The 16,692-nt window shown below is 40.9% G+C and overlaps 1 protein-coding gene across 1 annotated transcript in view; it reads left to right on the top strand.

Moving 5' to 3' along the window:
* HACD2 (3-hydroxyacyl-CoA dehydratase 2) overlaps positions 1-16,692 on the top strand; it is a 92,128-nt gene that overhangs the window by 72,114 nt on the left and 3,322 nt on the right. The window contains exons 5-6 of the mRNA XM_037013074.2: positions 10,217-10,338; positions 12,154-12,332. Of these exons, the coding sequence (XP_036868969.1) occupies positions 10,217-10,338; positions 12,154-12,332 (301 nt within the window). The remainder of the gene's footprint in view (positions 1-10,216; positions 10,339-12,153; positions 12,333-16,692) is intronic.

A 16,692-nucleotide genomic window follows, 5' to 3' on the forward strand; every position in this document is an offset into this window, starting at 1 on the left:
TAGGCTAGTTGAGGAACGTACCACCCTTCCTTCCTGTTTTCCAGGAAATGGGCTGAATACATAATAGCATTAAAGTTGGACTCCTGGGAGTGTTTTAGCTTTCAGGCCTGCATGACGGACTGCCATAGATGCAGAATCGATCAGTGTGTTCCTTGGTGGCTGCATGCTTATACATTTTTTTCATTGCATGTTCAGAAAAGCTAATTTTCTGACCAAGAGTTGTTTTGGTAGGCCAAATATTTAACAAGGCCATCGTCCGCATTGGAAAATGGCCCTTAGTCATTGTGTTGTAATGGAAAGAAATGTTTAACTAGTTCCCTGTGTCACTGCAGGTTAAAAAAAAACCCTATGTAGATGTACCCTTTTCTCTCCTTTAAAGGGAAGGTGTATTAGTATTTTTTTAATGTAACTCATATTTTCCATAAAAAGGAATGGTATTTCCTGATTTGTTGACCATGTAACCGTAGCATAGATTTTTAATAAATACTAAGTCAGGAAGGACACTTTACATATGAATTACGTGAAAAGACTTAACACTAATCCAAACATCCTTTTTATTCTTTATAATATTTTTTATAATAAACACCTCAATATTACATTTTAGTTTCTTCCTTATCCAGAATGAAATTCCTTTTAAGTAACTAAATGAGTTATGTTTTTGTTCAAAAAGCTTAAAAAATTATGGAAAGGACAGACTATCCTCAGAAATTGTCCTGTTCTCCTGTGCACGCCCTCGGCTGGTATCACCCCCAGACATCGGCCCTGTAGCCTCCTTGTCCCTGGGAGCTGCTCTCCAGAGCTTGGAACCCAAGGCTGTTCCAGCCAAGTCAGAGAACATGCAGGCCCAGACTGCAGACAGGTCACCATGTATTTATTCATTCTTACTCACTCAAAAAATATTTATTCAGTATCTTCTATGCTCCTAAGCACTAGAATACATGAAAAGGAAAATCCTGGCTGCTGCCTTCACAGGGCTTCCAGGATGGCATAGGAAGAGAAAGCAGCAGACTAATAAGGCAGAGGCAGGACGGACAGAGGGACCGCAGTCACACTTTGGCTGCCCCAGGTGAGAAGCTGCACTAGTCTGTTACAGTTCCTAAGGAACTGTTCCAGTCTCCCAGGCCTGGTTGTTTCCTTGCAAGGGGAGGTCTTGGAGACTCAGTCAACTAATGGACTAATACATGTAAAGCACTTAAAACTGCCTAGCCCTAAGGAAGTGCTCAATAAATGTCAGTACAAATTAGCTGTAATATAACCTCATCTTTTCAAAAACTTTTAGTGACAAGTTTATGTACAACTGTTTTGAATTCTTTTCTATGTCCTGAGGTTTAAAACAGAGATAACAATTGACTTTCAACCTAGACATGAATGTTTTTATGCTTATTAAAATAGTTTCACAGTTAACTGGTGAAAATTTACACATAATTACTTTTATCATACTTAAGGAATAATTAGCTCGGCTAATGGGAGTTGGCATTATTTTAATTATTATTATTATTATCCTGATCTAAAGCATTTATTAAAAATTTGATTTTGCCTGTTAACTAAGCTAACCCCTCTTCAGAGCAAGTCCGTGGACCTGCCATCGGGATATTGAAGTCCAAGACAGTAGGAATGCCAGTACTTCTTCTCAAGTTGTCCTCTCTCGTGTTCTTATTTACATGTTTTGTTGTAAATGTTCTGGTGTCTCTTTTGTGGTTGTATAGGCTGCCTCTTCCAGCAGACTCAGAGGCTTCATGTCAAAAACAATATAGCACCAGATGATATTTGTATTTGTAATTGTGCGCCCAGAGTGGTTCAGTAGTACTTAAGTGATTTTTAGAATTTATTTTGAAATAATTTCAGATGTACAGAAAAATTGCCAAAAAAAGCACAAAAAACTCCCATATACCCTTCGCTCAGATTCCCCAACTGTTGGCATTTTACTGCACTTGTTCCATCACTGCTCTTCTGTATTTATATACCCATTGTCATTCATCTTCTTCCGAAGCTTGAAACCAAGCTAAACTTGACCTCTTGTCACCCTTTAATACTCAAGCACATATTTTCATACATCCCCGGGGTACAACCCTCCAGTCAGAAGCCAACACTACCTCTCAGCTGCAGGCCCCATTGACCTTTTACTGATTGTCCAAACAATGTTTTTTTCCTTTCCTTTCTGGAATACTATACTAAGTAGCTTCTATGCTCCAGTGTGCAAGCACTAGGAAACTCAGGAAAGGAGAAACATGGTATTTCTGCCACATGCATGGAACACCTAGTTGTCAGGTCTCTTCAGACCCATCAGTCTGGAAGAGCCTCCCAAGTCTTGCTGTGTGTCCCCCATCCTTGACAGTTTAAAGAGTACAGGCCTTAATTTCTGTAGGATGACCCCCAATCTCGATCCTTCCGGGGTTCCCACACTACCAGTTCAAGCTATGCATTCTTGGCAGGAATACCATAGCAATGGTGCCACGTTTTGCTCTGGGCACCACATGACATGGCAGTGCCATGACTAGCCATCCTACCCCTGGTGATGTTGACTCCGATCACCTCCTGTTGGTGTTTGCCAGCTTTGTCCATTTTCAAGTCACCATTTTCCACTTTTTATTGATTAGTATTTTGTGGTAATGACTCCTGCCTGTATCAGCCACTTCTATGGTAGATATCAAATGGTGATTCTCTGGTTCTGTTACGTCTTTTACATGTATTAGTTGGCATCCGAGTGTAAGGAATAGTTTTCTCTTTCTCCCATTTATTTATTCATGCATTTATTTATTTTATTTGTATCAGTTTGGACTCCATTCCTATATAATCCTATGGGTTATAATCTGTTATTTACTTTGATATTAAAACTGCCTGTAATTTGACCAGTGGGAAAACTTTCTCCTTGTCCTTTTTACTTGTCTCCATTATTTGTTGAATACTTCTTTACTTTCTGACAAAAAAAAAATTTCCAGACTCACCTTCTATTTCCCCTGTCCTACCCTGGAATGAATTGTTTTCCAAGGAGCCCTGGTTCTTTCTAGTGTGGACAGTGGTATTTAGGATCCAAGATCTGGGTTGTTGAGATGCCTCTTGCTCCTGGGATGTTAATGTTTCTAGGTCTTCTCAGTAGATGTGTATGTACATACATATATACATACACATATACACATGTACATCCAAAAGGTCTTAGATAGTTCTGTGTACGTGTATATAATCATTAGTTCATACCAGTTCCTCCAATTACGGAGTAACACCTCAGTGTTTCTTCCTAGCATCCTCCTTTACATGTTTGTAAATACCTTGTCCAACAGCAAGAAGCCCTTTTTTTTTTTAACATTGACTTATTTGCTCAGTTTACTTACTTATTCCATGTAACTAATTTCCCAGCCCACTGGCCATCTCTTCCTCCCATCACCTATGTGGCCTCTCCCTCACCTCCCTGTCCTCAGGTGCCAGGCCTCTGGCTCATACCTGAGTATAGCCTCCCAGAACCCCCCATCTCTCCTTGTCCCACATCTGCAGTGGTTCCCAGGCCCCTCGCCATCCTGTCCTTAGAGCTGCTGTGCCGACTCAGGTACTCAAATATTTCTATGCCCATAATCATTAGCAGCATTATTCACAATAGCCGAAAAGGGGAAACAATCTTAATGTCCATTAACAGTTGAGTCAATAAACAAAATGTGGTGTATACAAACAATGGAGTATTATACAACATTCATAAGGAAGGAAGTTCTGATACATGCTATAATGTGGATGAACTCTGAAAGCATTACGCAAATTGAGTACCTGTTTTCAATTCTTTTTGGTGTCTAGCTAGGAGTGGAAATCCTGGATCATGTGGTAATTCCATATTTAGCTTTTTGAGGAATCACCAAACTTTTTAATAATGGAAAACAGCAGTAAAATGAAATAGCCGGACATGGAAGGACACATATTGTGTGATTCCACTTAATTGAAGTGCCTAAAGCAAATAAATTCTTAGAGACAGGGAAGGAAAAGTAGGGCTGTTACTCACTGGTAATAGTTGGTCTGGATGACAAAAAACCCTGGAGTTGGGTGGTAGTGATCGTTGCACAATGTGGTGAATATACTTAATGCCATGAATTATGCACTTTAAAATGCCTGAAATAGTAAATTTTGTTATGTATATTCTACCACACACATTTAAAAAAAACTACTAAGATTTTGAGATGATATGACATGAAAAACATGCTTGTATGTGTTCTTACAAGAGTATTTCCTTTTTCCATAGTGTTATAAATGTATTGTTCCCCTCTTCTGACACAAACACACAGTCTGTCAAGGGAATCCTGAAGAGTGACATATTTAGTGGCACACAGGTCATAGGAAAGGAAAGTTGGTAGTGGGTGTGGGTGTCAGTGGATCTAGAACAGGGGGTTGACCTGAGGACCACCAAATCTAGCCTACAGTTCGTAATAGCCTTTACATTTTTAAAGGGTATAAAAAACAACATAGGTGAATACACAACAAAAGCCAGCGTGGCACAAGGCCTACAGTATTTGCCATGGAGTCCTTCACAGAAAAGTTTGCCAACAGTTGCTCTGGAATGTTGCTGATGGACTGAATTATGTCACCCTCCCCCTCTCCTCCCACCTCCCAATTCCTGTGCTGAAGCCTTAACCCCCAGTGTGATGGTATTTGGAGATGGGCCTTCGGGAGGTAATTAGGTTTCAGTGAGGTCATCAGGGTGGGCCCTCCCCATGGGATGAGTGCCCTTAGGAGACGAGACCAGAGAGCTTTCCCGCTCCATCTCCCCGCCCTGTGAGAACAGGTCAGGAGGAGCTCTCACCAGAAGCCAAACGAGCTGGCACCTTGACCTCAGACCTCTGGTCTCTAGAACTGTGAGAAAATACATTGCTGTTATTTAAGCCACCTAGTGTACAGTATTTTATTATGGCAGCCCGAGCAGAAAAGATAAACATTCTCTTCAGTTTGTCAAGAACAGACTGGTCCTTGCCTCTTAGATTTTACCAAAATCTCTTCTCTTCACAAATGAAAAGGGTATTAAGAAGAGGAAAGAACACTTAACCATAATAGAACATCATCAGGGGATTTCTTTGAAATAACCAGAGTGGTAAGCAGCAAGTTCCAAAGTGTTAGGATGAATAGGGTTCTACAATAGTGATTTTCTTACGTGGCACCATCTGTTTTTCTTAGAATGTAATAAAAATGACAGCTTTTCATTTACTGATATTCCTTGAGCCTTTTAAAGTCAAACATATGATGCTTTTTGTGTGTCAAGGTTTTTCTCTTGCACCCATTTGTTTCTCCAGCTTGAATTTCTGTGTAAACACCCTTGGCTAAATTACACAAGCCACCCACACCCAGCCCCTCCTCCTTTGCTGTGGAGCAGGGGGCAGAAACCTGCCATCTGCAGCGAGGAGGGTCCAACATACACAGCTCACTGTCCCAGACAGAAGACTTCCTGCTGGGCCCGGCTGCCCACCGGCCCCTCCCCCATTTGTGCATGATCATGAATATGCAACTTGGCAGCATGGCATCAAAGATATTTTTGGCAGCCAAACCTTGGTCTCCCTCTTTTCCTTTGTAAACCTTGATAAATCCCCCTATCTCCCTTCTCCCTTTTTGTCCTAAATGCCCCCCTTTCTGTTAAAAGGCAGTAATATACATTTAAACATCATACTCTTTTTTAAAAAATGACTTTTATATACCATAAAATTCACCCATTTTAAGTGTGCAATCCAGTACTTTTTAGTAAATTTACCAAGTTGTGCAACCATCACCATAATCCAGTTTTAGAACATTTCCATCACTGCACTGTGATCCCTCATGCCCTTTAAAACTTAATTTCCATTCTCACTCCTCACCCCTAGCAGCCATTAATCTACTTTCTGTCTCTAGAGTCACCCTTTCTGGACATTTCATAATGAAATCATACATGGGTGGCCGTTTGCATCTGGCTTCTTTCACTCAGCATGTTTTTGAAGCTCATCTGTGTTCTACCAGGCCTGGGTCTTCCTTTCCTCTCTTGCTGATGGGTATTCCGTTGTGCGGATGTCTGTCGCATTGTGTGTATCCGTTACCCAGCTGCTGGACATTTTGGTTGTTTTTACTTTTCAGCTTTTATGAGCAATGCTGCTATGAAAACATTTGTCTGCAAATCTTTGTGTGGACTCAGTAAACGTCTTACCCTTCATAACTTGTAAAATTATATATTTCTATAGAGTTCGTAAATCGAAAAGCAGCCAGGCAGAACTCTTTATAATCCTAGTTCTTTGCCCCTTAAGCCCTCCAAAGCTAAACTGGCTTTTTTTTTTTTTTCTTTTTACCTTCAGTGCTGCTATCAGTTGATTCTTTTTCTCAGTCACTGGCCCTTGATAGGAAGGTGAAGTGTACACACCTTTCCAAAGGACAGCAGCTGGGAGCCCTTACCAGCTACCACCCAGGTCAGCCCTCTCCCCTTCATAGGACTTTCTCCTGAGCAATCTCCATTTGGGTATGTCTGGGCCTGGGAGCATACTTTATAAGGCAGCCCGTTTTATTAATCAGTTGGTTTGTTACACAGTTTTTCATATTTCAAACCAGGCATTTTGCTCTCAGTTAATTTTTCCAATTGGTCTCATGTCTGTATGCCTCTTGCACATGGTACCTTTTTACGTATTTTGAACAGTTAACCCTCTCCTTTGCCAAGGTAAGCTCTGCCAGGGGAGGAGCTCTTGTAACTGACTCTGATCCCTAGGCGCTGGTTGGTTGACGGGTTGCGGGGCTGGTAAGGGCAGCCACCTGCACCTGCCGCACATCGGCGCAAATGAAGCTTGTAGTTCACCAAAACCTCCCAGTCTCTTGGATTTATAAGCTGGTCCTTCTCTCTTCAGAACTGGAGTCATTTTGTTTTTGCTAAATCATGTGTGACTTCACAGTTACCCTATTACATTTAATCTTATTGGCTTTTTAAAAATTGTAGTAAATTATACCTAACATAAAATTTGCTACTTTAACCATTGTTAAGTGGTTCACTTGCAGTAAGACAATCCCATTGTTGTGCATCTGTCACCACTATCTATCTCCAATGTCTCATTTTCCCAAACTGAAACTCTGTACCCATCAAACAATTATTTGCTATGTCGTCCGACCTCCACTCCATTCCTACATCTGGTCTCTCTGGATCTGACTGCTCTGGGTGTCACATGAGTGGGACATACTGTCTTGCCAATGGGTTTCAGCCTCGGGCAAGTTCACTATGGATTCAGTGAGACCGAGGAATAACAATGAACGTGCTTGGGGTGAAAAGGGTTTATACCCAACTTTATTCCCATGGTGGCAGGTCAGTCACTAGAATCCCATCCACTCAGAGCGAGTCTGCATTTAGCAAGCCGAGCTCTGCCTCTGGGCCTCTCTGCCCCCGCAGCTGTCTCAGTCTCTGTCCTCAACACTGCCACCTGTAAGTCTGGGGAGAAGAAATCCCGGGGCAAAACACCTCTAAAAACCGAAATCAGTCAAAGGGAGAAATAAACTTTAAAATCCGTTTATTGCTTACAGACTGCAGTCCGGGGCCGTTTTTCTCTCCTGCTCCGGCAGTAGCAAAACTAACACTCCCCCTCACCTCTCAGGTCCAGATAAGCCGTCCTTTGCCCAGGTCATTACCCATTGATACGGAGAAGAACTTCTTTCCACCTCTGAATTCCTATTGATATGCAGATATACTAAAGCCAGACAAGATATTCCGGAAATATTACAATTGTATCCACACACCGCTCCTGCAGCCATGCAGTCATGCTACGGTATCTTTATATAGTCAGTAGCAACGTATTGCCCACATGTGTGTAGTGAGCTAGCCGACCAGGGCCAGGGAGAATCCTGGCCACAGGAACCTTCACTTTCTCCACACACATAGTAATTGTCCTTTTGTGAACAACTTCTTTCACATAGCAAGTTGTGTTCAGGGTTCAGCCATGTTGCATGTGACAAGAGGTTCCTTCCCTTTTTAAAACTGAATATATTTTAAGTATATACATTTTATTTATTGGAAGTGTTAATGGACATTTGTGTTGCTTCTACCCTTTTGGCTGTTGTGAATGATGCTGCTGTGAACATGGGTGTATAAACACCTGTCTGAGTCTCATTGATCTTACTAGTTCTAACTCATCACACTCTGCTCCTGTTTTTATGTCATTGAATAATTATCTATAAATCAGATAAACTTTATCTCTGACTTCACCCAAGCCTGTTCTTGGTAAGTGTTGTACTTCCTGTTGATCTGAAGATATAATTTGTACAAAACGATCATTTCCCCTATCAGTCTTTTTGAAATTATGACATGGTCTTCACAGATGGACGCTGGGAGCAGACTGCTTTCACATTCAGCTTCAGTCTGAGTTTATCATAGATTTTTTTTGGGTTCACGACTAACTTGCATTGGGGAAGGAGTTTAAATCAAGTAACCTCTAGGCTGGATCAAGTAGGTTTGGTGGTGGGCGGGGGGGGTGTTTTGTGTTTTTCTTTCCTTTTTTTTACCTGTCTTTTTGAAGGCCACTAAGACTACACAGAAATTAACATCAGGTATCAAAAAGCAGGCAATGTATTCTTGGAGTGACCTGATTAGGACTGAATTCATTTGCTCCACAAATATTTATTGAGCTACTGCTTGTGAAAAGCACAAAGTGCTTTTGGAAGTTGAAAAATGAACAGAACACATTCTCTGCTTTCAAGACTATTACAATGCAAAATATTGGAAGAACTTCCTATTGTAACCCAGAGATCTTTTAAGCAAGGCTTCAGCCCATGGCTGTAAAAACATATCTCCTTAAGAAGAGGAGGGTCACAAAATACATCAAAAAGCAAAGTGTGCTCTGAAATTGTATTCTAGAAGAGATGGGTTTTAAGCAAGGATTTGCAAACTGAAAAATGAAACATGAAAAGCTTCAGAGGTGTTTAGCTTTTATTTTCCTTCACTTAATATAAGCACCAGGAAAACAAAAGTACCCTTGCTCTTGACAGTATAAAATTCATATTATTTTTAGAGAACAGTAACTATGCATTTATGAAATTCTTTGTCAGAGCAATTTAGTTAATAGGTATGTAAATGACTACTTATTTTACTGTGTAGGTGGATTGCCCCATGTACACTCTCTGAGCAGGAATGTAAGCGCTAAAGACTATTAACATTGCAAATGCAAAGAAGCTAAAGTTAAGGTTAGAATGCCATACCTTTGCCTGTATTAGGTGTTAGGAATGAAACAGAGAAGATCCATCTTGCAACTAAGGTCTGTTCAGTTTACTCAGTGGAAATTCTTACATCTAAAGATAACTCCCTTTTTTGTATGCAAGAAAATATAAATGATTTGGGGGTGGGTTCAAGGTTGTTTCTTATTATTGGTTTTCGAGCACAGAGGGTCATTATAAACCTAGCTCATGTGGGATGGGGGGAAATGCTGAAAGTTAAGACAATAATAGTTCATTTTCAGGTAAGATTTTAGTGGAAGGCATCTAGTAAGAACAACTCCCAAAAAAAACCTAAGGGTCTCTTCAAGTTTATTGTTTTTTCAGCATGAAAAACAACTTCAGAGGAGGCTGGAAATTCCAAAGCTCTTCTGGCTTTAGCCATCTCCTGTGATCAGCATGGAGGCTTCTATAATCCTAGATTTAAGCCAGGCCTAATCCCAGGGAAGAAGTCACCAGTGAGAGAGAATAAATGGGCCCTACCTTGTAAATGGTTTCCAGCTCTTCCCTCGCTTGAATTCATCCTACCCCGTTGAATTGGCCTCATCTTCAGTTTCATTTTAATCATTATGTTCCCCTTCTTAGAAATTTCCTTAGATTCTTAGTTGTCATGCAAATAAAATGAAAATCTTGTTAATGGGTCCCCTTCCGCTATTTTTCCCTTCTGCCCTCTTACCTAAGTACCTTTGGCTGCCACCAACATTAGTTCACATTCTCAGCAGCAGGGTAGCGAACAAACATGCAGAAAGGCACTCACTGTGTTTATTTCTTCCTGTGGGTTGTAGCTTCTAGAAATCCCTGTCCCTGCCTTTCTTACTCCTTCATAGGCTGAGTTCCTTCTCACTTGTGCCTAATTTCTGGGCTCTACAAAATTGTCAAAAGGCACACGTTGCTTATGTGGCAAACCGGGCTGTGCCATGGCTGCCAGGATGGAGACAGGTGCCGTGTACACTTACAGGGGATGGGAGTCTGGTGCTGTCCGCTGTGGGTGCTCCTTTGTTAAAATATTCTGTGTGTTTGCTTTTGGTTTTATTTTCCTTTCTCTCAGGTACAAAGTGAAGACAGTGTCCTCCTGTTTGTTATTGCCTGGACAGTCACGGAAATTATCCGTTACTCCTTTTACACATTCAGTCTATTGAACCATCTGCCTTACCTCATCAAATGGGCCAGGTAAAGAAGTACATGGAATGAAAACTAACTTTTGACATGACCCATCACTGCATTTGCCCTTTACTGCCTTAATATTGCCTCTAAGTTCTTAAAAATAAAATCATATGAGAGAGGGGTTAGGTGGAAATCTGGTCTTGGATTTCATCAGGATAAGGATTTCTACTTAACTTTGATTAATAGAAACACTTAATAAAATTTTTATTCTTAAGTTATTTTTATTGGCTCAGTTATTTCAGTTACATTATTCGAGATTTGATGTAATACCCCTTTTTTGTCCATGACAAAGTTTTCTGATGAACTTCTGTCATTATGATGTTCTTTGGACCAAGTCCAGTTCTCCCAGTCTCAATTTTGTCAACAAACTATGGCTCTTAAATTTTCAGTTAATACCAAACGTTACATGGTAGTTTTAGCTTGTTAGCAGTTTTATTTTGCTTTCAGTACTTTTCCCAGTAACACTGATTGTGAATTGGGTAAAAGGCTGACAGTTCATCTGTCCATCTAACTAATCCATGAGACAGTTGCGAGCAGTTTTCTGAGTTGGAAAAGACTATGGGATGAAGGACAAAGCAGAAGAGTCAAAACCGTCCTGGGGGTCTATGTGCCTCATTTCACAGAAGGAAAACAGTGGTTCCCAGACAGTTTATGAGTTTGTTGATTAAATTAGAGACATAAGCCAATTGTTTCCAGCATTTCAAATATGCATTCTTCTTTCTTTTCTTTTTTTTCCCCAATACACATTTTTATTAGGGAAAGGGAAGAATGAGAAAAATATAGCAGTTACTAACCAACCTGGGCCGGCATTGTGAAAGCTGTCTGCCCTGGTTACAGGGAAAGTTGATTGACCAAGCCCTGATTTTACTATAGGAGAAGGGTTCTTCTGTCATTCAGTTTCCATTACCTATGGAAGATTCTTCCTTTTCCACCATCATCCTCAGCATGGTTGATGTTGGAAGTGGGGAACACATCTATCTTCCATCATCACACACTTGTCAACACAATTCCTTACCTAGAAGTGTGGCTCCCAGTGCTCACTGTCGGTCATCAACAGCCAAAGGCTTTTTTTAAGTCTGAGCTGAAGATTTCTTTAGCAGTGCGTAACCTTGAAATGACTTCCATTTAGCTCCAGAGGATGACCCTCTCTCTGATTTTTTGAGTCATGAAGAACTCCTTCTTAAAGTGAAAAAAAAAAAAAATTGTGTGGATTCTCCAAAGTGATAGTAATTATAGTTTTTTTTAAATTAAAAAATTACTGACCAAAAGCTGTTATGAATTTTTAATGTTTTTAAATTAGCATGTATTTCACTTTCCCAGTAGCACATTCAGACATTGGAATCATTGTGGCAGTGTACACACATTGGATGTGCTGGTTTTTTCAGTTCACAGACAAGATGTGGTGTTATGTTTTAGAAATTTCTACATACATGTTCCAACACCTCTCCTGGCTTCCCTGAAAAACGCCCCTACCCCACTCCCACCCTACAGGGCAGGACCCTTTTTATAAACCATGACTCAGTGCCCCTACTTTACCAGTATTTGTTATCACCTTAGTTATTTCAGGGAGTTGTTTATTTAGTCAGGTCAATTTTTGAGACTGGCCGAACACAGTTCATTTATTTTAGAACATTCAGAAACATACTGCTCTACTCCCTATTCAAAATCTGGCTTACAAATCCTGAATTTACACAGTGGGTAAACAGGAAAATGTATTAAGAATAGTTTTCTAAAAGACCTGTACTGATTAGAAGGATGGAAGTGCATCTTTCTACTAAAGCTGGCTTCAAGCCTCTGTAACGATATTTTGTTTTGTTTTAGGTACACACTTTTCATTGTACTGTACCCGATGGGAGTCTCAGGGGAGCTGCTCACAATATATGCCGCTTTGCCCTTTGTCAGACAGGCTGGCCTGTACTCCATCAGTTTACCTAACAAATACAATTTCTCCTTTGACTATTATGCATTCCTAATTCTGATAATGATCTCCTACATTCCAAGTAAGTAAACAATTACGCATATATTTATTCATGTTTTAAAAGTTGGCCTACAATAACTAGAGTTGAATGCCTTCGGTTGTTCTTATGCCATATCCAGGAAAATGTAAATCTAATTTATTGGGAACACTTTGGTTTTTATTGAATGCTAACTGTCAGAGGGAATATTCTCTGGTGGTAATTGAATAAAGATGAACCCTTTTCAATACAGCTGCCAAAATGCAGCCCTTCTCAGTGTGTGGGTTTGAAACAGTGAATACCAGGATAGGTCAACTATCTACTGGAGGGGATATCGAGTCAAAAACAAGAAAAACCGTTAAAGACCTTACCTTGATTTTTTTTTTTGTCTTGAGACTGCTGGTTATAGTGTTTGAGAGTCATTGTAAAGAGATTTTCGCACTTTTACTACATCAAAATACATAGTTACTTCATTTTTAAACAATCAGTAGTTAACTAGAAACAAATAACAAAATAAGAATAGATTATTTTTTTCTGTATCATTTGCTTGGAAATAAGCACTAGAATCATCTGAACAGGACATAATGTTCTCTTCCGAATGAGTTCCAGTTACTCTAATAGTACTGCTAAAGGTTTAAATATATAGATAATCAAATATGTCTGTCTGCATACTTGGTAACAGAGCAATGGCCACGTTCAAGGCTTCTGCGAAGTGAGCCCTGTTTGCTGAGAAAGAATTGTTTAGTCCTTTTCTCAAATTCTGATATTCACTTGAAATCCTGATTGATTTCCACATATCCGAAAGGATCTTGTTTACCCAAGAATATATACAGTTAATGTTTCTTCTCATTTAGCTATTTCTGTAGGCTTTGTCACTCTGAATCTTCTTTTAGCCTCTAAGTCACTGTATTCTCCCCTGAACCTCAGGTTAATTCAGACAGGAGGGCTGGCTTTTTCATCAGCCCACAGCATGAATTGAATGAATCATCCTGACAGTCGTAAACAACATGTTTGTGTCCTTCTGTGGAAAATTGCATTTCATGCATTGTGAGAAAAAAACTACATCCAGATTTCATGTGAACGTTTATCTTGGAGAAATTCTTAGATTGCAATTCTGCATCATGATTCATCTCCCACTCTTTGTTAGTTATCAAGACCTCCTTTCTGGTCCTGGAACCATGATGGCTGAAAAGGCCATCTCTTTTCAAATGTAAACGGTAGTTGATTTTCAAACAAAAGATAAATATGGAAGAATCTAAAAATTGAAGTCATAAAAATGAACTTGATGCTTTTTCACCTTTCTAATTTCCCTTAGAGACTCATTTTCCTGTCTCTAGGGCAGCAATTCCTAGTTACAGTTTTGCTACACTCAGAGTAACACATATCCCAGTGGGCACCATAGTATTTATTTAAATTCAGCATAAATTCTTGGATGAATAGGATACAGATGCTGCACTGAAAAACCTGGGAGAAGGGCAGGGAGGGTATCGTGAAATCAAACCAATAACAAGATGCTGCCACATTGACAGAAATCTGGGGCCACTAACTCAGAGTTGCTGTAAGATTTCCAGCCTGTAGAAGGAGGGGCTTTGTTCCAGAACAACTCTTCAGGACAACCTGAGTCCGTCTGCACCTCCTGGTTTTCTTGTGTTGTTGTCCATCGAGTACCTGCCCTCCCTGATAGGATTCCTAAGAAAAACAAACCCAGTTCTGTGGGATTTTCCTTCTCAGCCTTAAGAAAGAGAGAGAGAAGAGAGAAAACACAGACCTTAGGGCCAGCTGTCTTTTGCAGAGTAGGGCAGGACTCACTTTTCAGCAGAAATCTGCCTTCTTCACCTCAGCTCCTCACCCCTTCTCACATGCTCAGCCTCTTTTTGGTAAGCACTTGGTTTGTAAAGTTTATGTTATTTCTTTTGTAAAGCAACTTAGCTCTTGTAGATCAAGAGAAAGGGTAGATCTCAAATAAAGATTAAAAGATTCCCTCCAAATCCCTGCCTTCCCACTGAGGCTCACCATGGCAGCCTAGGCCGGATCTCCCGCTACAAATCATTTGTGTCTGCTGCTACTCACTCTGCTCCTGGCCTGAGCCCGTGGCCCTGGGTGTTTTCGGTAGTTTAGGTTGTTAACATCGGGACCAGTTTGTACAGTTCATTCCAACCAACTGCACATTTCCAACTTTCCAAAACTTTATATTTATAAGAGGAAAATGCAGAGTTAGGAGAGGTTGCTGTTGACCTCCAGCCTTCTTTACCAAATTTGGTTTTCTTTCTACAACTTAAGTTCTTTTAATCATCTTTAGTGGGAAGTTGATGATATATGTGTATTATATAAAATGACCCCTTTCGTTATTGTCCTGACCTATTTTTGCACTGTTGCACATGCACCCCAAATTGTGGTCCATGGAGTCGTGGCCCCAGAAGTGCTCTCTGTTGGGGTGTTTTGGAGTCCCTTGCCAAGCACTCCTGTCCTGCTCTGCTGCAGCTACAGTATGTACAGTACCGGCAGGACTCAGTACCTGTCTGAGCCCTGTTCACATTACCACCCTCACCCCCAGGTGGCAAAAGCTGGTTATCAGGTGAGGGTAAAGAGAGGCCAAGAAATTAGAAAGTTCAATATAGGATGAGGACACCAAGAAGCTGTGATTGCCGTAACCATAACCACATCTCTGGGTTTTAGAGAAAACGGAAGAAACTTGCCCCAGGCAGAGCATTTCCAGTTGCTTTGTGTCTCCAAGTCTTCCATTCCTAGAGATGAAGAGAACCCACCTACTTACAGGAAGCGAGCCCAATGGCACCTCCAGTGCCCCAAACCCCAACACACAGACACACACACACACACTCACACACACATGCACAGCAGCCATGTCCTTTCTGTGTGTACTGACCTGGCAGAGGAGAAAGTAGAATTCGAAATAGCTTAATTATCAGATTGAGGTTTCCTTAGGGTTTTTCTTCACCATAGTCCAACACAGTAGCCATGCGTTGTTTCAGTCTTTACAGTTGGGCTCAGTCTACAGATGTAGTAATTCAGATGGAGACGGTGTCACCCAAGTCCTAGTCACCAATAAGTAACTACTAGAGTTGTAGACAACCTCCAGCCCAAATGCCTCTGTTCTCTTGGCCTCCCCCACATACATTCCATTTCTCTTGGACACTGAGAAACCTCTGGAAGATGTAAAAAAATGAATCTGATGCATGGCTGTGAGGTGATTGTCCTTCCTCAGCCGTGCAGTATGGGGCAGTGCAACCACAAAAGAACTAGTGGGAAAATCCTTAGCAGATTTTGCCATGAACGTTTCCTTTACTAAAATGTATCTATAGAAATATAACTGGTTCCACATTTTTAAATGGTGGCAATTAGCATTCACTATGGTTTAATTATATCTTTACTTCCACTTTTTAGATTATAGAGCTTGTCAAATTTTCTGGCTTTCCTACCAAAATAGTTCTCTCACTGTTGAATTATATGCACAAGCTGGGTCTTATCTGAATAACTTCCTGCCTACAAATAGTGAGTGTAGTGGATGGCAGCCCTGATCTGTGCTGGGCCTCCTCTGCAGTTTATCAGAGCTGTGTGACACACCCACCAATGTCTCGGAGTACTTTGAGAGGATCATTTGAAATTTGGCCAACTTGGAACCCATTTAAAAGAAGAAACTATCAGGGGAGAGTTGGCAATAGCAGAAATTACCTCCCCCAAAATACAGGTTGCTGTCTAAAAAATATGATTGGAACTGTAGGAAACGGGAGGGAGGGAAAGATACGGTACCCTCAGGATCATCTCACTGGATTTTTTTTTACATAGTTGTTGAACCCCTAGTTTATAGGAATCTTACGGAGCCCAAGTAGCTTAAACTGGCATTTCCCAGCAGGGACCCTGAAGCCTTTGGGATGGGGCAGGTCTTAGTTGTGGGTGACTGTCATGCATTGCAAGATTTAGCATTCCTGCCCCATGTGCTAAGTAAATGCCAGTAACTCCCCACCCCAAGTACTCCCCGCCATTTCCAAAAACTCCCTAGGGAGGTGGCACCACTTGATCATTTGAGAATATCAGTATGTTTTAAGGTAATCTATTGAAATGACCAAGGACAGACTCTGCAGTGGTTACTCTCCCACACTCAGACCTGGCTTGGTTGTTCTCAGATCACATGTCGCAAGCACCCCTTCTCCTCCATCTCTGCATGTAGCAAATAGCCTGTCTTGGCAAATACTTTTGGGAGATCCTTCTGGTGACAGAGCAGATGCAGGGAGCTAGACGAAGAGGCAGGAGTCTAAAGCCTGCTCCTGATTCTGCCAGTGATTTGCTGTACAACCCTAGGCAAAGGGCCTCCTACCCTCTCTGAGGCTTGGGTGCCTCTGTGAGCAGGAATAATAACTCCGTCACTAGAATTCTTCACCTAGTTGCT

This window comes from Manis javanica, chromosome 3, assembly GCF_040802235.1.
Source record: "Manis javanica isolate MJ-LG chromosome 3, MJ_LKY, whole genome shotgun sequence".
NCBI classification, from domain to species: domain Eukaryota; kingdom Metazoa; phylum Chordata; class Mammalia; order Pholidota; family Manidae; genus Manis; species Manis javanica.